This window comes from Artemia sp. Qi Xiang Cuo, chromosome 18 (genome assembly GCF_049724085.1).
Source record: "Artemia sp. Qi Xiang Cuo chromosome 18, ASM4972408v1, whole genome shotgun sequence".
NCBI classification, from domain to species: domain Eukaryota; kingdom Metazoa; phylum Arthropoda; class Branchiopoda; order Anostraca; family Artemiidae; genus Artemia; species Artemia sp. Qi Xiang Cuo.
Window position 1 is genome coordinate 51,414,465 of NC_142811.1, and position 21,973 is coordinate 51,436,437.

Sequence of the window (21,973 nt, forward strand, 5' to 3'; positions counted from 1 at the left end):
AAAAAGGGCACTAGCCCTTTGAATTGCCAATCGAATAAGCCTTTTTTGAAGTTTTTACGACAACGCCTTCTATAAAAACTTTATATGTTCCCAGGGATAAACTTAAAACCCCTGCCCTAAGGGTTGTGGGGGAGTGTCCTCCTCAAAACATATTTTCTATGTGGAAATCAACTACGCTGTGGAAATCAACAAAATGGCTATCTGAAAATTTTGATTGGATGTGTTTGGGGGAATGATGGGCGTGGGAGGGGGGGGGCTAGTTACCCTCCAATCACTTTCGACTATGAAAAAGGGCACTAGCCCTTTGAATTTCTAATCGAATGAGCCTTTTTTGAAGTTTCTACGACAAAGCCTTCTATAAAAACCTTATATGCCCCGAGGGCACCACTTAAAACACTTGCCCTGAGGGTTGTGGGGGATTGTCCTCATCAAAAACATATTTTCTATCTGGAAATCAATTGCACTGAACAAAATGGCTATCTCAAAATTTTGATTGGATGTATTTGGGGAGTGACAGGCGTGGGGGGGGGGCTAGTTGCCCTCCAATCACTTTCAACTATTAAAAATGTTACTAGCCCTATGCATAGCTAGTCGAATGGGTCTTTTTTGAAAATTTTGCGACAGTGCCTACTATAAAAACCTTATATGCCCCCAGGGTTTAACCTAGAACCCTTGCCCTGAGGGTTGTGGGGGAGTGTCCTCCTCAAAAATGTATTTTCTATCTAGAAATCAACAATGCTGAACAAAATGGCTATCTCAAAATTTGGATATGCCCCCAGGGCATAACTTAAAACCCTTGCCCTGAGGGTTGTGGGGGAGTGTCCTCCTCAAAAATATATTTTCTATCTGGAAATCAACTACGCTGAACAAAATGGCTATCTCAAACTTTTGTTGGGATGGTTTTGGGGTATTGTTGGGCGTGGGGGGGGGGCTAGTTGCCCTCCAATCACATTCTACTATTAAGAAGGGCCCTAGAACTCTCGATTTCCAATCGAATGAACACCCTTTGAAGTTTCTACAACAACCCCTTCCATATGAAGTGCCTCTGGAAATAAAAAAATAATAACAAACAATAAAACATTGGAGCCGTATGGCCTTTACTATAGGCAACGCTATAGCGTTGCCTCTGACTGTAGAGTACTTTCTTAACTTTCACCTTTAGTGTCTACAATGCTTGTGATTTGGAATACTTATTTATATGTTTCAATCTATTTCAGCAAATTTGTGTCATTCAAGAATTTAGTCACTATTTTTGAAATGGAGCAAAAAGAACTTTGTTTAAAATGGAACAACTACTTGGATGTATTTCATGGAGCTTTTTTATCTCTATTAAACAGTGAGCATTTCACAGATGTTACTCTAACATGTGACAGTCAAAGCATCAAATGTCACAGACTTGTTCTTTCATCTTTTAGTTCCTATTTTGAAACCCTGCTTCTAGGGATCTCACATCCCCATCCTATTATTGTTCTAAAGGACGTAAAATTTGATGATCTGCTATCTTTGGTGAAATTTATGTATACAGGTGAAGTGACTGTTCCACAAGCTCAAACTAGTTCATTAATAAAAGTGGCTGAAATGCTTAAAGTTAAAGGTCTTGGTTATCCTGATGAGACAGTTAATCAGACACAGAAACCTAACTATCTCTGTCAAAATACTCAAATGACGCAACCTGCTGCAAAGAGAAAAAGAGTTGATACAACCTCTGAAAACAGCTTCTTGGCTGAGGATTCTTCCAGTAATTTAGAACCTCTTGTAGCAGATACCTCAAATGATAAGTTGGTACACTATCCTGCTGAAACTAGTTCCTCTGCTTATAAAACAGATATTGCTGCATGCAATTTACTGGTAAGTTTGGTTTTTGTTGAAGTTTACTTTATTTTAAGCAAAAAAACGAAAGGATAGTTATGTATTTGATTTTATTTCAATTTTAGGAAAGAACCAGGCTATGTTGAAGTCAAAAGGTAACATGATACTTGTGTAATACCTTGACATCAGAATCTCCATCACCATCTGAAAAATACCTTTGGCTTGAAATTTGTTAACTTAACAGTTAAAAAGTGCCAAGCACAAGATCTAATTTTGCTATTAAGATTTACTTCTTGGATCTGACTTTTCTTTTTCTCACATTCTGATTTTGTTTATTTCAAAGTGCCAATAGGCTATCATAAGGCTTCCTGATCTTTGGCGAACATGCATAAACTTTTTTTTTCTCCTACAAGAAAATAATAGAGGAGTACGATAATATTTAGATCAATGTCATTAGACCACTTATTTGAACAGAATGAACACTCATCATTTGAGAAATAATATGAGATGTAAAATGTGAGGTTAGGGTTCTCACACAATAGGTCTAAGTGAAGAAAGTTATTTCACTAATTTTTAAGATAAACTGATGTCTGCTGGAAATAGGTATTGCCAAATATCTCTATATATGATTTGTTTAAACTTTTGAAGGAAAACAAAGAAATCCAGAACACTTGTTCAAAACAAATCCAAGATAAAAAAAAAATGCCCCCATCTTTGGCTCCTTCGCTTTTTCAATTAGGGAAATCTGGATAAGTTTGCAATGTTAACTCCTTTAGAGACTGTTTTCAGTTCAGAATCTACTGTATGCAATAGCTCGCAGGTGAGCTATTGACTTTGTCCTGGCAAATTTGCTCTGGCATAGACAGTCACATCAAGTATTTCCCTGGAATAACTATCTTCATTCATAGTAACTAACTCAATAAAGATATTCATATGATACATTTCTTTGATAAAACTGCTGATCTATCAAAATGTGTCTGCATTTGCATGACAGGATTGAGTTAAAGTCTAGAAAGTAGCCTCAACTTTCTCATGATGTTTTACAGATCTTCTATTGGTTCATAAAATACATAATTTAAGTTTTTCCATTCTCTTTATATTTATCCTTTGATGACATATTTTATATTTTATAAATATTTTATACATTATCTTATATATATCTTTATATTATCTTTATTATTACATTATACATTATACATTATTATCTTTATTAATACATTATATTATCTTTATATTTTAATTTGAACATTAATTTTAATTTGAAATTTTTTTAAGTTTAATTTAAGTTTATTCCATAAAATTAAGTTTTTCCATTCTCTTTATATTTATCCTTTGATGACATATTTTATATTTTATAAATATTTTATACATTATCTTATATATATCTTTATATTATCTTTATTATTACATTATACATTATTATCTTTATTAATACATTATATTATCTTTATATTTTAATTTGAACATTAATTTTAATTTGAAATTTTTTTTTTAGCAAGTTAAGGATGAATTTGCTGTAGGTATTGACAAAGGGAGGAACAATAGTTCTAATCAATTTGAAGATGATGGAGAACATTTTGAATATGGCAGTGAAAAAGTAAGCATTTGTTAACTTTTATTGCTTTTAATTTTCTTTTCAAAGTGCATGATTGATCATAGCTTTTTATTTTTAATAAATTAAAAAAACTTTTCCCACAAAATAAGGTTTTCAAAAAGAAGTAAAGTACTCCAATAACCCAAAAATGAACAAAATTGAATCAAATAATCCACCAAACATACAACTACCACAACTCAGTGAATGAAACCCTAAACGAACAGAAATTAAAATAAATAACAGAGTCAAGCTCAAAACGAGTAGAAATTAATATGAGTAGGGTTCAAAACACTGTGCTTTCTAATAGCCAGAACTAAAATTCAAATGAATGTGCATTGTCAGTTTAATATACATATGCTAATATTTATTCTCTAAAATCTTAATGGATTTTTGATTTTTTAAAGTTATAAAACTGAAAACATTTAAAAGATTTTTTTCAGTAAAGTACAAATTATATTCTGGCTTTTACGAAGCATAGGGGTTTTGAACCCTACTCAAATTAATTTCTGCTCGTTTTGAGTTGCACTCTGTTATTTATTTAAATTTCTGTTGGTTTTGGGTTTTTCAAATTTTGATTGGTGGTGTTAAGACAAATGCCGAACGTGGGGGGGGGGGCTGTTTGCTCTCAAATCACTTTGACTCTTAAAAAGGGGACTAGAACTTCCAATTTCAAATCAAATCAAATGTTTGAAAATAAAATATTTTCGAAAATCTATTTTTGAAAATCAAAAATAAAATGAGCCCCATCTAATGTTTTTACGACCGCCCATTCAATAAAAACCATTATATGCCCTCATAAATTAACTTACAACCCTATCCCTAGGGCGCTGGGGGGATTTTTTCATCCCTAGAGACATTATTATATGTTCTTTAACTATTTTGAAAAAAATCGCTATCTCATGATTTCAATCAGGTTAAAAAAGGGGTTGTAGAAGAGGGGGGGGGGTTAATGCCATCCATCACTTTTGACGCTTAAAAAGGAACTAGAACTTCCAATTTTCAACGAAATGAGCCTCTTCTAAAGTTAGACAACCATCCCTTCCATAAAAACCTTAAATACCCATGGGTATAAACTTACAACCCTTAATCTCTGGGGTTTGTTTCAACCCTAAAAGCCTTGTTATATGATATTTAGACTATTTTTAATATATTTGGCTATCTTTACATTTCTATTAGATGCGTTTCGGGACAATACGACGTGTGTGTGTGTGGGGGGGGAGGTAGCTGCCCTGTAATCACTTTGACTCTTAAAAAGAGCACTAGAGCGTCTGATTACCCCTCCAAAGTTTATATGACCATGCTTTCTATAAAAAAAAACCTTATATTCCCCCAGTGCATAACTTACAACCCTTGCCCTGAGGTCTGGGGGGATTTTTATCCTCAAAGACATTACTTCCAGACCTTTCAAACACGTTGAACAAAAAGGCTATCTCTAAATTTTTATTGGACGTGTTTGGGGAAATGATGGACGTTGGAGGGGGTGTCATTTGCCCTCTGATCACTTTCAACTAATAAAAAAGGCACTAGTCCTCTCAATTTCCAATCGAATGAGCCCTTTTTGAGGCTTCTACGACAAAACTTTCTATAAAAACATTTTGTGCCCCAAGGGCATAACTTATGAGCCTTGTCCTGAGGGCTATGGGGGAGGGGGGTATTTGTCATCCTCAAAGGCATAATTTCAAGACCTTTCAACTACGTTGAAAAAAATGGCTATATAAAAATATTGATCGGAAACGTTTGGGGAAATGATGGGCGGGGGGGGGGGGGTGATTTTCCCTCCGATTACTTTCGACTACTAGAAATGACAGTAGCCCTCTCAATTTCCAATCGAATGAGCCCCTTTTTGATGTTTTTACGACAACGCTTTATGTAAAAACCTTATATGCCCTCAGGGCATAACTTAAAACCTGAGCCCTGAGGGCTTTGGGAGGGTTGTCATACTAAAAGACGTAATTTCCTGACAGTTCAACTACCTTCAATCAAATGGCTATATCAAAATGTTGATCGGAAATATTTGGGGAAGTGATGGGCGGGGGGGGGGGCACATTCGCCTTCCGATCGCTTTTGACTATTAGTAAGGGCTCTAGCCCTCTCAATTCCCAATTGAATGAGTCCTTTTTGAAGTTTTTACGACAAGACGTTCTATAATAGCATTTTATCGAATTTTTATCGAAGACATAATTTCTGGACCTTTTAACTATGTTGAACAAAATGGCTATCTCAAAATTTTGATTGGATGTATTTGGGGAAATGGTGGGCGTGATAGTCGGTTTAGTTCCCCTTCAATCACTTTCGATTATTAAAAGGGGCACTAGCCCTTTCAATTTCCAATTGAACGAGCCCTTTTTGAAGTTTCTACGACAACGCTTTCTATAAAAACCTCATTTGCCCTCAGGGTATAACTTAGAACCCTTGCTCTGAGGGCTGTGGGGGGGGGGCGGGGTTTTCATCCTGAAAGACCTAATTTCCAGAACTTATACCTTTTCCCAGACTAATTTTCAGACTACAACCTTTGCCCTGGGGGCTGTGGGGGCAGTGTCATCCTCTTACTACGTTGAACAAAATGGCTATCTCAAAATTTTGATTGGACGTATTTAGGAAATGGTCGGCGTGAGAGTCGGGTTAGTTGCCCTTAAATCACTTTCGTTTATTAAAAAGGGCACTAGCCCTTTCGCCCTTTCAATTTCCAATCGAATGAGCCCTTTTTGAAGTTTCTACGACTACGCTTTCTATAAAAACCTTATATGCCCCCAGGGCATAACTTACAAACATTGCCCTGATGGCTGGAGGGGGGGGGGGGGTTCGCCATCCTCAAAGACCTAATTTCCAGAACTTTCAACTACGTTGAACAAAATGGCTATCTTAAAATTTTTATTGTATGTGTTTGGGGAAATGGCGGGCGTGAGAGGGAGTACATCTTCCAATCACTTTTGACTATTAAAAAGGGCACCAGCCCTTTTAATTTCCAATCGAATCATCCCTTTTAGAAGTTTCTACGACAAAGCTTTCTATAAAAACCTTATATGCCCCCAGGGCATAACTTACAACCTTGCCCTGAGGGCTTTGGGGGGGGGGAGGTTGTCATCCTCAAAGACCTAATTTCCAGAATTTTCAACTGCGTCGAAAAAATGGCCATCTAAAAATTTTGATTGGATGTGTTTGGGGAAATGGTGGTCATGAGGAGGGGGGTTAGTTGCCCTTTAATCACATTTTCCTATTAAAAATGGCACTAGCCCTTTCAATTTCCAACCGAATGAGACCTTTTTGAAGTTTCTACGACAACGCTTTCTATGAAAACCTTATATGACCCCATTGCATAACTGATAACCCTTGCCCTGAGGGTTTGGGGGGGGGTGTCATTCTCAAAGACATAATTTATAGACCTTTCAACTACGTTGAACAAAATGGCTATCTCAAAATTTTGATTGGATGTGTTGGGGAAAGGGTGGGCGTATATTAGTTGCCCTTCAATCACTTTCGACTATTAAAAAGGGCACTAGCCCTTCCAATTTCTAATCGAATGAGCCCTTTTTGAAGTTTCTACGACAACTCCTTCGATTCGAAGTGCCCTGGTCTAAAGAAACCAAAAGTAATACATTGTGCCTACATCGTTCTTTACTTTGGCAGCGCTATTGCGTTGCCTCTGAACTTTTCTTTCTCCATTTGGCTAACTGGAAGTTCTCTTTGTTTCTTTAGATCAGCGACAAGAATGGTTAAGGATTCTCTCTATAGATCAGCAATTCAAGTGTTGGACTAAAACAAGGTCCAGTTTGCCAAACATATTTTTTTCTCAAATTTAGTTGTATTTGTTGTTTTCTTTGTAAAGAATTCTATTCTACTTACCAATGAAGAAGAAATCACATTTTTCTTTTTACAAAATAGCTATTTAGGGAAAAAGTATTTAGCTATAGCTGTAAATAATCATGGCTGCTGCAGTAGCTGTTTCTAGTGGGTTTTCCCAGTAAGCAAAGCTTTAAATGGCTCACAGAGCTGATAGACTATTTGAATTACGCTTACTTCATTTTTATCTTTCTATGTAAAACTAACCATTATTATACAACTCTGAAAAAGTTATGTCGGCTTTGCCTATCACAGAGACTATCTATCTTGGCTTTACTCTAATCAGGCTCTCAAGTCTTTGATCACTTTGACCAAGTTTTTCACTACCAACTACTGACTTTAATCAATTACTACCTGCACTAGCTGTAACCTAGTAGGGACCCAACAACAGCCCATAACAACCTAAAATTAATAAACGCTTTTCTAAAGAAAACTGGCAAGTCAGAAAAAATAAATCATAATTACTGATCAAACACTTCGTGGTAACGAACTGTAAGTAAGGAGCGATCCGGCTCAATGGTAACCAAAACTCTAGAAAACAGGATTTTGATACCAATAAATACATACAAAGAATCAGATTTTACTGCTGATTTCAAATATATAAGTTTTATCAAGTTAAATCCTACCCATCAAAAGTTGCGCGCCTGAGAAAATTTGGATGATTTTCGAAAAAAGGGGGAAAGACCCCCTAAAAGCGGTAGAACCTTAATAAAAATCATACCATCACATTCAGCGTATCAGAGAACCCTATTGTAGAGGTTTCAAGCTCCTATCTACAAAAATGTAGAATTTTGCCTTTTTTGCCAGAAGAAAGATCACGGATGCGTGTTGATTTTTTTTTTCCCAGGGGTGATCGTATCGACGCAGTGGTCCTAGAATATCGTGTGAGGGCTCATTGGAATGGAAATTAAAAGTTCTAGTGCCCTATTAAGTGACCAAAAAAATGGAGGGCAACTAGGCCCCCTCCCACGCTCATTTTCCCCCCAAAGTCACCCGATCAAAATTTTGAGATTGCCATTTTGTTCAGCATGATCGAAATTATGATAACTATATATTTTAGGATGACTTAATTCCCCGAAGTCCCCGGGGGGAGGGCTGAAAGTTATGAACTTTACCCAATGTTAACACATAGTATTCGTTATTGGGAAGTATACAGAAGTTTTCAGGGGGGATTTTTTTCTAGTAGTGGGGGGGGGGTCGGTTGTTATGTGGTGGGATCTTTCCATGAAGGAAGTTTTCATGGGGGAAGGGACATTGCTATGAGGGGGGCGCCGGATTTCCCAGCATTATTTAAAAAAAAAATCAGAAATTAAATAAAAAAAAAACTTTTTGTTCAACTGAAAGTAAGCAGCAACAACGAAACTTAAAACGAACAGAAAATATTAGCTATATGATTGGGTTCACCTTCTAGTCAATGCCTCGCTCTTTAAGCCAAAGATTTTTAAGTACTTTCATAAGAGCTGTTTATTCTAAATAACGGCCTTTGTGAATAAGGGGTCAATTTTAAAGAATTGAAACAAAATTTGAACTTTAGCGTACAAAGCGAGGTATTGTCTAGGCCGCAAACCTCCTGATATATGTATTAAAAATATATGAATATTGAAGTTCGTTACGTAAGTTAATTCGTAAGTTACGTATATTTATTACTAATAAAAACGTTCGTAAATTAAAGTAAACAAGTTTCAAGAAAGCCATTTAACCAAATAAAAGTAAAATTAATATGCAAATTTTGTTTTAATAATTCACGTACTGTGAGCCAAAATCAAAATTTGCATTAATTCTAAAACGTTCAAAAATGAAATAAAACAAAACAAGTTTTTTTTTTTACTGAAAGTAAGGAACGACGTTAAAACTTAAAACGAACAGAAAGTATCCCGTGTATGAAAGGGGCTGTCCCCCCCCTCAACGCTTCGCTCTTTACGCTAAAGTTTGACTTTCTCACAACTCTATTTTTTTTAAACAATAAAAAACTTTAGCGCAAAGAGCGAGCCGTTGAGGATGGGGCAGCGGAATAATTTCTGTTCGTTTTAAGTTTTAACTTCGTTCCTTACTTTCAGTTAAAAAAAAACTTGTTTTTTTTATTTAATTTACAACCATAAAGGGCGTTAGAGTAAAACTATATGATGACGTCTGTTGAAACTGGGGTTTGTTGTTTACTATATCCAGCCAATAAAGCTGAATGTTTTTTCTTATGTGATATATATTCATAGTTCCATCATAGTAATGGCTTATGGCCCATTCATATATAGTAATAATTATTTAAATCAGTCTGAATAGTAAAATGTTATTTTGAGAATAAATTTAGTTTATTTTGACAAACAGCCTGAAGCCTCTAAAAAGGGTCTTACCTAAAAATAGTTTAATTTCGATGCTTGAACATATATATTAGAATGTTGAATGGGACTGACATACTTGTCAATGGTATGCAGTTCTGCCTTAGTAAAGGGCAAAGTGGGCTCTATGCAGTTTTTTTTCAGTGAACGTCATTTGTAAGTAGTCATAGAAACTTTGGAAAGGACTTGCTTGATTGGAAATTGAAGTTAAAAGTAACTAGCAACTGCTAGTGACTGCAGCTGCTAGAGCTTGTGACTGCGACTTCTTGCGACTGCAACTTCTTGTGATTATGACTACTTGCGACTGCACCTGCTACTACTTTCCATTGCAACAATGGCTAAATGTAACTTACTACTCGTGGCTGGAACTGTTTATGACTTCCACTATTTTCGTCTATGCTACTATTTACGACTTTGACTGTGACTGCCATTACCTGCGTCTGCGACTGTTACTAATTCAATTGAGATAGCAACTACTAATGACCGTGATTGTAACTGATTGTGACCGAGACTGCGACTACTTACGACTGTGACTGCGAGTGGTGATTGCAATTACTCCTGCTATTACTGCGCCCAAATATATTGAACTAAGTCAGAGGAGTTTAAATGAATCCTGGTTGTCAATGTGTTGTAGATGCTATTACTCAGGAATGTATTAGAGCTTTGAGTGGAAACTTTCAGGTAAAGTTCAGTAGGATGAATACACAGTTAAATTAAAAGAAATTGTGCATCCAACTTGTCAAAAGGAGTGTATTTTCTGGATGATAATTTTTTTTTCTTGTTGATTTTACAACAAATAAAACACCGAGCTCTAGATTTGTGCTAAGGAACTGTATTTAAGGGACAAATCTGGCAAATAGTCAAAAGTGGGTAGGCACTCCCAGTCTTAATTTTATAAATTTTGTATATCTTTTTGTTTGCTTTGAAAGGTGTTGCTGTTACATGTTTTAGTCAGGGGCGTCTCGAAGGGGGGGGGGAAGCCCCCCCCCCCCAATTTTTTGGCATTCGGTACATGTCTTCCTACAATTGAAAATTGAATCTTCATTTTTCTCTCAACTTGAAACATGAAGTCTATACTTGAATATTCTTATTTTTATCAATATTTATAATGTTATTATCTATAATAATATTTATTAATATTCAAATTTAAATTTTTTATTAGTCTCTTTTTATTCTTCTTCTTTTTTAAAAAAACACCTGGAATCCTAAATGGGCTCCTTTCGGCTTCTGACTGCACAATTTTATAAAAATAATAGAATTCTAAAAACAAACATAATACAACTTTCACAAACAATTCAATGCATAATATAGGATTTGATTGACTTGTCAAACATCATGAGAAAGTTGAGGTTACTTTCTATAAACTTTAACTTCATCCTGTCCAGCAGAATACAGACATATTTTGATAGATACGCAGTTTTATCAAAGAAATATATAACATGAATATCTTTATTGAGTTAGTTACTGTGAATGAAGATAGTATTTCCAGAGAAATACTTATACAACTTTCACATACAATTCAATGAATAATATAGGATTTGATCGACTTGTGGAAAGTGCATTTATTCTTGCTGCCTGTTTCCTGGAGTTTAATGCCTGCAGCACCGATACGGCTCTTCCATTTTTATTTTGCATCTTTTATTTTTAAAGCTAACAGTGTTATTCAAACCTTTGTGCAAGTGTGTCTGGCTCTTCAACTTGTTCAAATTGAAATTCCATGTATCTTCTTATATTCTACTGAACGTAAAGTGGAATTATGCATATACTCGATCCCTTAAAGTGTTTTTTTTTACCGAAAAAAGTGATAAAGAGCCTTAAAAACATGCATATTTGTGCACAACTGATAGGATATCCACTCACCTCTTCCTGTGTATGAATAAATATGTGCATATGATGGAATTTGATAACCTGTTTGATAAAACCGCTTCCGAGATGAAAGGAAAACTTTTGTTAATATTATATTTGTCCTTCTATGTTATAACCTGGTAGTTTTGGGGATGTGATTTTTGATATTTTTTTTTAAATTAGTAATTAAATTGACATAATATCAGGATTGACATTACTAAAAGATGTGTGGTTAGGTGTTTGACATTCAATTTGATTCCAACTCTTAAGATTTGTTCGTATTTCCGTGTGTGATTTTTCTTTTCTTTTTTAGCTTATTGAGAATCGGATTTTGGAAAATACAGAAAGAATGTCAAACGCAAGCTTAAATTTTTCAGGTTAGTATTTCATTGTTTAATTAAAGAGTAAAGGAAAATATGTACTATGTGTTCTCCCCTTTTTTTGTTTATTTAATTTGATTAGAATATAAAAAGTAAGATTGACAGCTTTTGCTTAAACCCAATAAAGTCTTTTATTAAACCTGATCTCCGTAGGAATACTGAAGGTTTCCGAAGTAATCAATATAACAATTAAAAAATTCACATTTTCAATAATAATGTAATGCACTATGTTGCTAACTAAGGTGGGTGCTTTAAGCATTATGATTTATGATCATAATTGTTTATAATTATAATAATGATGTGGCGTAAGAGGGATATTTTTTATTGAAAAAAAAAAAAAATCAGAATAATGTATTACTTTAGTGTCACTTGATAATCGATTTGTTTTTTTTTTTAGCAAATCCTGACATGTCTAATGCTTACGATGGCAAAATACTGCCGTAATTTTAACTGTGAAGATCTACTTCAATTTCATACTAGTTCCAATACTGTTTCTAATAATCAGTACTAATTCATTAGAATATCTAATGCAGACCCAATGCCAGTTCCAATATCAGGTATTCTTGCATTCGATAAAAACCTTGTTCTTGTTCGTCCAACTAATGATAAGAGTCATTGCTTCCTCTCCCAAATACATAATTCTTATTTCAGCCATTATCGAATATCCAAGATATTCTTGACGGGAGTACTATGAAATAGTTTTATTTTAATTTGCTTGCTCAAACTATTGCTTACTGAGTCAGTAATGACAGTAATTTGTCTGAGACTTTGTCAAATACAGAGCTACTAGAATACAAAACCATTATATTGCAGCAGCAAAAGTGTTAATACCTCGATGGTAGTTTATTTTCTTTTATATGCCTGTTTCAGGTTCAGAAGCCTCTGCCATTCTGCCAAATATTGGTTTAAAGTAACATTTTTTAGTGAAATAGATTATGTTATGGACTGATTCTCGAATTTCATCTCTGCTGTGCTGTGAGATCGTTGGATGGGATGAATTCTTGTGAACAAGAATTTAAGACAAGAATTTAAGAATTTAACAAGTTTAAGTGCCCTAAGGTGGAGGTTTTAATCTCCTACATAAAAATACACGAATTTTTTTCCTGGATTTATGGTCATGGATGTGCGTACGTGTGTGTGTTTTTGTTTCAGGGGCCAGGACCAATGTTAATCGAATTTTGAAAGAGGGCTTATTTCAATGAAAAGTGATCATGTGCCATTTTTAAGCAACGATGGGGATCAATCCAGAGCCAAGTAGCATGAATAGTAGATGAATTAATGACTATCTCATTATTTGGAGAAAAGACAAAATGGCTATCTCAAAATTTTTATTGGATGTGTTTGGGGGAATGATGGGCGTGGGGGGGGGGGCTATTTGCCCTCCAATCACTTTCGACTCTTAAAAAGGGCAATAGCCCTTTGAATTTCCAATTGAATGAGCTTTTTTTGAAGTTTCTACGACACGCCTTTTATAAAAACCTTATATGCCCCCAGGGCATAACTTAAAACCCTTGCCCTGAGGGTTTTGGGGGAGTGTCCTTCTCAAAAACATATTTTCTATCTGGAAATCAACTAGCCTACGCTAAACAATATGGCTATCACAAAATTTTGATTGGATATGTTTGGGGGAACGATGGGCTTGGGGGGGGGGCTATTTGGCCTTCAATCACTTTTGACTATTAAAAAGGGCACTAGTCCTTTAAATTTCCAATCGAATGAGCCTGTTTTGAAGTTTCTACGACAACGCCTTCTATAAAAACCTTATCTACCCCCAGGGCATAACTTAAAATCCTTGCCCTGAGGGCTGAGGGGGAATGTCCTCCTCAAAAACTTATTTTCTATCTGGAAATCAACTAGCCTACGCTGAACAAAATGATTACCTCAAAATTTTGATTGGATGTGGTGGGGGGACTGATGGGCGTGGGGGGGGGGGCGACTTGACCTCCAATCACTTTCGACTATTAAAAAGGGCACTAGCCCTTTGAATTTCCAATCGAATGAGCCTGTTTTTAAGTTTCTACAACAACGCCTTCTGTAAAAACCTTATATTCCCCCAGGGCATAAATTAAAATCCTTGCCCTGAGGATTGTGGGGAGTGTCCTCCTCAAAAATATATTTTCTATCTGGAAATCAACTACGCTGAACAAAATGGTTATCTCAAAATTTTGATTGGATGTGTTTGGGAGAATGTTGGGCGCGGGGGGCTACTTGCCCTCCAATCACTTTCGACTATTATAAAGGGCTCTAGCCCTTTGAATTTCCAATCAAATGAGCCCCTTTTTGAAGTTTTTATGACAACGCTTTCTATAAAAAACCTTATATGCCCCCAGGGCATAAATTAAAACCCTTGCCTTGAGGGTTATCGGGGAGTGTCCTCCTCAAAAACATATTTTCTATCTGGAAATCAACTACGCTGAACAAAATGGCTATCTCAAAATTGTTATTGTCTAGGTTGGGAGAACTGATGGGCATGGGGGGGGGCTAGTTGCCCTCCAATCACTTTTGACTATTAAAAAGGGCCCTATCCCTTTAAATTTCCAATCGAATGAGCCTGTTTTTAAGTTTCTACAACAACGCCTTCTGTAAAAACTTTATATTCCCCCAGGGCATAAATTAAAATCCTTGCCCTGAGGATTGTGGGGAGTGTCCTCCTCAAAAATATATTTTCTATCTGGAAATCAACTACGCTGAACAAAATGGTTATCTCAAAATTTTGATTGGATGTGTTTGGGAGAATGTTGGGCGCGGGGGGGCTACTTGCCCTCCAATCACTTTCGACTATTATAAAGGGCTCTAGCCCTTTGAATTTCCAATCAAATGAGCCCCTTTTTGAAGTTTTTATGACAACGCTTTCTATAAAAAACCTTATATGCCCCCAGGGCATAAATTAAAACCCTTGCCTTGAGGGTTATCGGGGAGTGTCCTCCTCAAAAACATATTTTCTATCTGGAAATCAACTACGCTGAACAAAATGGCTATCTCAAAATTGTTATTGGATGTGTTTGGGGGAATGATGGGCGTGGGGGAGGGGGCCTGGTTGCCCTCCAATCACTTTCGACTATTAAAAAGGGGACTAGCCCTTTGAATTTCCAATCAGTAGTATAAGAAATACAGGAGCTGCCTCACCTATCTCACCCCATTAATTTACCCCCTTTTTAAATTTACTTCACCCCATGTTAAATGAAAATCTAAAACATTTTAGCAATTTCTCATCATGAGATTAAACATCAAAAAATGTCCTCTGAAGTAAGAATTTTTGATATAATTCGAAAAAATAATCCGATCTTCTTATACTACTGATAAAATGTAATAATTTAATATTTCTTAGATAGTTCGATATACTACTAATTAAGTTCAATATCAATATCTTGTTAATTATTATTATTTTTCCCTTTTCTTTCAATAACCTTTAAAATCATACCTTTATCTTTTTCTATTTTTTTAAATTTCTTTTCAAAATCAGCTGCTTTAGAATCAAATCGTTTTGGTGCAAAGATATCAACCATTTCACCATCAAAATTAATAATTATAACAAGTTAATTACCATATTTAGTTACTACGTTTTTCATTGCTTGAATTGTGCATTCTATTCCAATGTCTAAGTCTTCTTTCTTAACGGTTCGATTGTATTTATTTTCCACTTTCATTTCTCTTAAAAGTTTCTCAATTTATTTGGTAACTTATTTCTAGAAAATACACCTCTAAAGTAAGGAATGTGGTGTAATTCAGCAGTTATATCAATATTTGTTAAGGGATTTTTTCTTTTTTTACTCGCTTCACGTTTTTTTGGATAAGAAGATGAAACTACAGTATCAGCAAGTTTTTTGGGTCTTCCACGTTTCTTAGGAACATCAACGTTTTCAGCAAATTTTTTTGGGTCTTCTACGTTTCTTAGGAACTTCGAAGTTTCCAATTTCACTGATTTTCTGTCTACTTAGAAGTCTTAAAGCTCCTTCACTTATTTTCCTAGGTTATTTGAAAGCTCCACTAGAGTTTTCAGTAATTTTATCAGTAACTTTTTTACCACAATGAGCTCTTAAGGCTGCAGCACCACTTGTTAAATCCGCTTTTCCAAGTGCAACAGCTAAAGGTATTAAAAACGGTAAAAATACTCCATTTTGGACTAGCTGTTTGTACGAAATATCAATACCACGTCCTTTAATTTCTTTTTTAAATTTTTCTATTGTATTCACTTGCCTTTGGTTTAAAAGAAATTGAATAGGGTCTCTATTATTTTTTCTGCTGTGATTTACATGAATTTGACATTTTTGTTTTGCCTTAAAGCATTTTTTAATTTTTCTTTTTTGAAAAGGGGATAGATAAATTGTATACTTAATAAAACTTGACATTTACTAGTGAATTATATTATCTAATAAAAAATCTAACATTATTTATTTCGTTTCAGCCTTCCTTTCATTCTCTTTTTAAATGCTTCATCGGGATCTTTTTCAAGTATATTTATTATAACATTTTCGAAATTGTCTAAGCGATCAGATAACTGCATAAAGCCCTTCGAGTGTACCAATAATGTTGAAAGATTAACTGCATCTGCACAATGTTTGGGGTTTGCAACGTTTCTAATTCTTCTATTTTCTGCATTAATATCTTTTGTTATTTTTAAGGTATTTTTTACGAATAATCCTTTGTTTATAACTCTAGTCAATATATTGTCAGATGATTCATAAATTTTAGTTAATGTATTAATATCCTCGCTTAAATACTGATTTTTAAGGATTTTTTGGTTGACAACTTCATCCTTGAAATCGTTTAAAATAATTTTAACATTTTGTAGAGTAATAGCATAGTTGTTTGATTTTGCATCACCTAAATTAATTAAACTCTCACCCAGTAAATCAAGATTACTATTATCATCGAGTAATCTGCTTTCACTGTTATCATTACTGTATTTACTTCCTAAACTTCCAAACTTATTCATTTATGATACAAATAAACTTATTAACAAATTTTGTTGGATGAGTAGTATAGAAGCATATAAAAAAAGCCAGTGATTTTTTTTTCATAATCTTATCAAAGTTCTTTCTATATTTTAGATATTCTTAATTTGTTTTCAGATCAATAGGTAAAAATCTATGATCCTTTTTGTAGCACGATAAAAAAAATCAAGAATTTTATATTCTTTTAAGTCAGATGCATGATTTGGTCAAATTCTATCAATTTCACTTCGATTAGACCATTTTAAAAATGTAAAATAATTACAATTAATTTGGATGCTTTTAGGGATATTAACATAGTTTTGAGAAATATATACTATTGAGGCATTTTATTTTCTACCTCTCACGAATAAATCTTCAATTTTTTTCTGATCCTTTTCTGTTACAAAATCGTCAAAGATAACTAAATTCATATAATTAGGGTCTAAGTCATTTACTTCTACGATATCGTTTTTATCATTACTTGCAAACAACATATCCTGCCCACTTTTTTCTTCTAAACAATTTAGGCTCTGAATTAAGTCTTGATATTTGTCTTCTTCAAGATCTATAGCATATAAATAAATTTTATTGAAATAAACATGATCATATATTAAATTTAAAAGTAAATTAGTTTTACCACTACCCGAATTTCCGCCATTAAGGTGCTAGTGGATGTTTATTATGCGATTTACTATTCGACTGTTTAAAATCATATGCTTTAATAGGTGCTTTTTGATTCATTTACTTAGTATAAAATTTTAATAGATAAAGTACTAGTAGTATATAATGTAGTATACCTACCTACCTAACTTAGCTACCTACCTAACTAACTTATCTACCTACCTAACTAACCTAACTACCTACCTAACTAACTTAACTACCTACCTAACTAACTAACTACCTACCTACCTAACTAACTAACTAACTTAACTACCTAATTAACTAACCTAACTACCTAACTATCCAACTAACTTAAATACCTAACTAACTAACTTAACTACCTACCTAACTAACTCAACTACCTAACTAACTAAGTAACTACCTAACTAAGGGTTAAATCCCCACGGAACTGTATTAACTTTATTTTTCAACACTTTTCTTTTAGTGTCATTGGTGTCTAGAGCTTTTTTATTTTGTTTCTCTAAGAACATTCTGTGTTTATTTGCTCTTAAAGTATATTGGCTTTTTGATAGACTTTCCATTTTCCCAAATTATACATTTTTATAATTCTGTAATGTTATTTTATCTTTGACGATATTAGTTTTGATACGTTTTAATTTTTTCTTTGCTTTAGTTTCATCATCACCCTCTTTTAAATAAGCGTATACTTTTGACCTTAAACCTACAAACTCAGACATTATTGTTCCAGATAATTCATCCTTCATCATACCTATCACTTTTTTATTGACTGCATGGAAGTTATAAGGATTAACTGTTTTATAATCTGAAGTATCGAATTTTTCTTGGAGGTCAGCTTTAATGTTTTCATAAAAATCCTTAGTTTGAATATCATAAATAAAACTATCCGTATCCATATAACATAAGTCAGTGTTTTCACTATATTTAGGTTTCATGTATTCATAATGAAATTCATTAATAGCTTGGATAATTCTAATACACCGAATCCGATATAAATAGGTTTATCCAGATTTATTTTTGACTTGGCCATTCTGGCTACCGAGAAATTCTCGCTAAAGATTATTTCCGATCTAAAGTTATGTTTTTTAATTTTTTTTTGTCTCTGTTCATCACTAGTGATTATTTCAATACTAGCTCTTTTTCTAACATTTTCCATGGTTTTCCCAAAACAAGCAGTATTCATGAATTCAAAGAAATCTTTTTTGAAATCATTCGATCCCTTTTGTTGTAATTTAGTATTATGATTGATATATTCTTTTAAATAGGGTGCTTCAGTAAATGCTAGTATTCTATGAACTTTTTTCAATAGTAAGCCATGTTTTAAATAAAATTCTAAATTCTTATAATGAACAACGTAGTTTATTTTATTATTTAAAGTTGTACTTAATTTATATTCAAAGTGTTCAGGAGTTATTGGTAAATCTTTGTATTAATTGTGTAACTCTCTTGTATGTTCTAAATCAACTTCATATATGGCTCCCACATTATCCTTATTTATTTCTGAATTGATTTGTTGCTTTAATTGTTGGTAGTAATCTAAAGAATTATTTTCTTTTAAATTTTCTTGTATATTAATAAAAGTAAAATCTTTTTCTGGTAATTGTTGGGACATTGCCCAACCATATATTAGTGTCTAAATACATTAAATAATTAGAAGGTTTTGTTTTATCAAAGTTTATCATATATTTATTGTTTGCTTTAGCATATCTTTTCATACACTGAGATACGCCACCTCTTATACCTTACTCAATAAATGTATACATATCTTTATAAGAAAATAAGGGAATTTCAGTTTTAGAATATTTGAGAAAAGCTTCCCATGTTAATCCCGGTTCAGAAACAAAGTGTAAGGGATCTAGTTTATAATTATTTAAATATACATTTCTAAAATTTTCAACGACATCTGATAGAATTGAAACATCACTTTTTATGTATAATTTAGTGTAATCTAATAGCGTTTTACATTTAAATAATTTCCAAATAGATTTCGCTCTTATGTATTTCGCTCTTATATATTCCTGTTAATCTAGAATAAAACTTGTCTATTGAAGGTAATTTTGAATCATTTATTTTTTCATAGCTATCGATATATTCATAAGGATAAACCCATTTCTTTATTATTTATTTGAATTCTTCAATATTTGGAAAAACATCAGAAGTATACTTAAAATTATTTCTCAAACAGTTGCAATTTAATTTACAATCACATTTTGCTAAATTTTCCGATAATTTATCTAATGATGAAGCCATAAAACGGAGTGAATCTATGAAGCGCATTTCATATTGGGTTTGATTAACAGTTATTGTTTTGTAAAACGATATAAAACTCCGCTGAATCAAAAATACCGTTATCATGTACTAATCCTCTAAGAAATAAATGAGAGTCATATTTTGAGAGATTATGCATTACAATAGGGATATGTCTAGGAATTTTGAAGTTTATATTTGATTCTGTATGACTAATTCCATGTGTACTATCAATCATATGATCATTTTCTAAATGAAAGTTCTTAACTACTATTTGCTCTTCACAAATATGGCAGCTTTTATTAGTTTAATTATTCCATTTTTCACTTACTTCTTCTTGTGTACAACCATGTTCTTTTTCTCTATTTTCATACTCAATGGCTATTTCTTTACAATGGTAGTTACAAAAGGTTTGCTAGCATCTTCACCAAAGTATTCGTAATATTTATTTTGTGCTGTATCAAAAGAACAACATACTTGGAATCCATAAGCTAATGATTTTTGTTCTGCTTCTTTAATTGTTTTTTTAACTCTCTTTTGATTAAATTCTTCATTATACGATTCAAAATCAACTATTATACAGTAAGGTACTTTCATTTGTTTAGCTATTTTCTTAAATTCAATTTTAGATTCTGGTTTAGGCATAATGATGTCAGGATCTTTACAATTTTCTTTTTTACCATGTTTTTCAAATTTTTCTTGTTCATTAAAGTGTCTTCCACAGAATGTACATAGATGAATTTTCCATTTAGTTTTTGAGATTTGGGATGCAAGTAGTTTGTTTAAATCTTTAATTAAAACATAATGATTATCACAATAGAGTAAATTAATCAAATGTGTAGCATTTTTTCCATTGATCTTAGTTTTAGGAATATGAGTTCTAATCACTTTACTTTGACTTATTTCAAATAAACAAATTTTTATATTATATTTATTTTCAAATTTATGAATATCTTGAATATCCATAGGAAAATTAGTAATCCCTGTAAAATTGAATTCATTTTCATAGGGTTTATATTTTGAAAGTCTATCAACATTTCTATCATTCGCTGGATGAAGATAAGCGAGAATTGACCAAAGAAACCATGTATTATCATTATTTTTTATATTAATACACACCTTTTAATTTTTTGCAAATTCAATTAATTCGTTGTAAATACCTCCCACATAATTTGGTAATCTTGTCATTCGATAATCAATTCCATCGAATCTTTCAAATTGTAAACCTAATCTTGGGGTATTTTCAATGACCAATGTGTGTATATTCCTGTGATTACTATTTAGATGGCTTTGATTGATATCACTATTTTTATCAAAAAATCAAGGAATAACTGTGATAATGAATAGGTTCGAGTTCTTCATTATCCTTCTGAGAATAAAATATTACCCTACACTTGAATTGAACTTTGTAACTATTTCTTTCATTCATTCTATTTTTTATATCCTCAACAACGAAGTCAAACATTTTTCAGAAATTAGCTCTATTCAATCCATCGAAATATTAACTGTAAGGGAATTTTCTCTAATCCATTAAATACTTGGGTTATTATCGTATTCTGTTTCTATCTTAAAAATATTCTCTGGGATATCTGGAACTTCCCTTGTTTTTTTCTTATGTATAAATAAGTTAGAAATGTCAATATTCCGATCTTTTTTTACCCTATTTCTACCACTTAAGTCTCTAATGAGTATTTGAGTTTTGTCTTTCAATTTTTTATTAAAATCAACTTGTTAATTGAAATAATTTCTTACTTTATTCTTCAATTTGATATAATTTCCAGCAGTTGAAATATGTTTCGATTTTAAGAATTTCTTAAGTTCAATAATATCTTTATTTCTCATAGTGGTACATTGATTTTGTAAATCTGATATAGTTTCATTCTTGTCTTTTATTTCATTTTCTAACCCTTTTTCAACTCTGGAATAATATTGAATTTGCAGGGTTTTTTATTATCTCGACACTTTGCATTACGCTCTAACTTAATCAGATTACCTTCAAGTATTATTTAATTATTAAGATGAATATTTATTTTATTGAATAGTTTATCTTTTCTACCAACAGCTTTTATATCGAATAATTTAGCTGCTGTGCATAATTCATTAAATGTATGACACGATAATTTTTTTTTTTTGGTGAATTTGAATTCTCGTTTTGAAAAACTTTTAATCACTTCTACAATGCCTTCCATTTATTTAGAAATTATTTTGTTAAACAAATTACCAAATCTTAGAAATTTTCAAACCTGAGGATTTTTTTTTTTTTTATAATTAAATTTTAAGATAATTTTGACAAATTGTATTACATTCATTTTTCTTTAATATTTATTTTTTAATAAGGAATTTAACAAAGTT

At 32.9% G+C, this 21,973-nt stretch overlaps 1 protein-coding gene across 1 annotated transcript in view; it reads left to right on the forward strand.

Annotated features, from left to right (window-relative positions):
- The first annotated feature begins 1,217 nt into the window (after positions 1-1,217).
- Positions 1,218-21,973, forward strand: part of LOC148941623 (uncharacterized) — a 171,070-nt gene continuing 150,314 nt past the window's right edge. Inside the window, exons 1-3 of the mRNA XM_089104362.1 lie at positions 1,218-1,848; positions 3,305-3,406; positions 11,735-11,798. Coding sequence (XP_088960488.1) covers positions 1,258-1,848; positions 3,305-3,406; positions 11,735-11,798 — 757 coding nt within the window. The 5' untranslated portion in view covers positions 1,218-1,257. The remainder of the gene's footprint in view (positions 1,849-3,304; positions 3,407-11,734; positions 11,799-21,973) is intronic.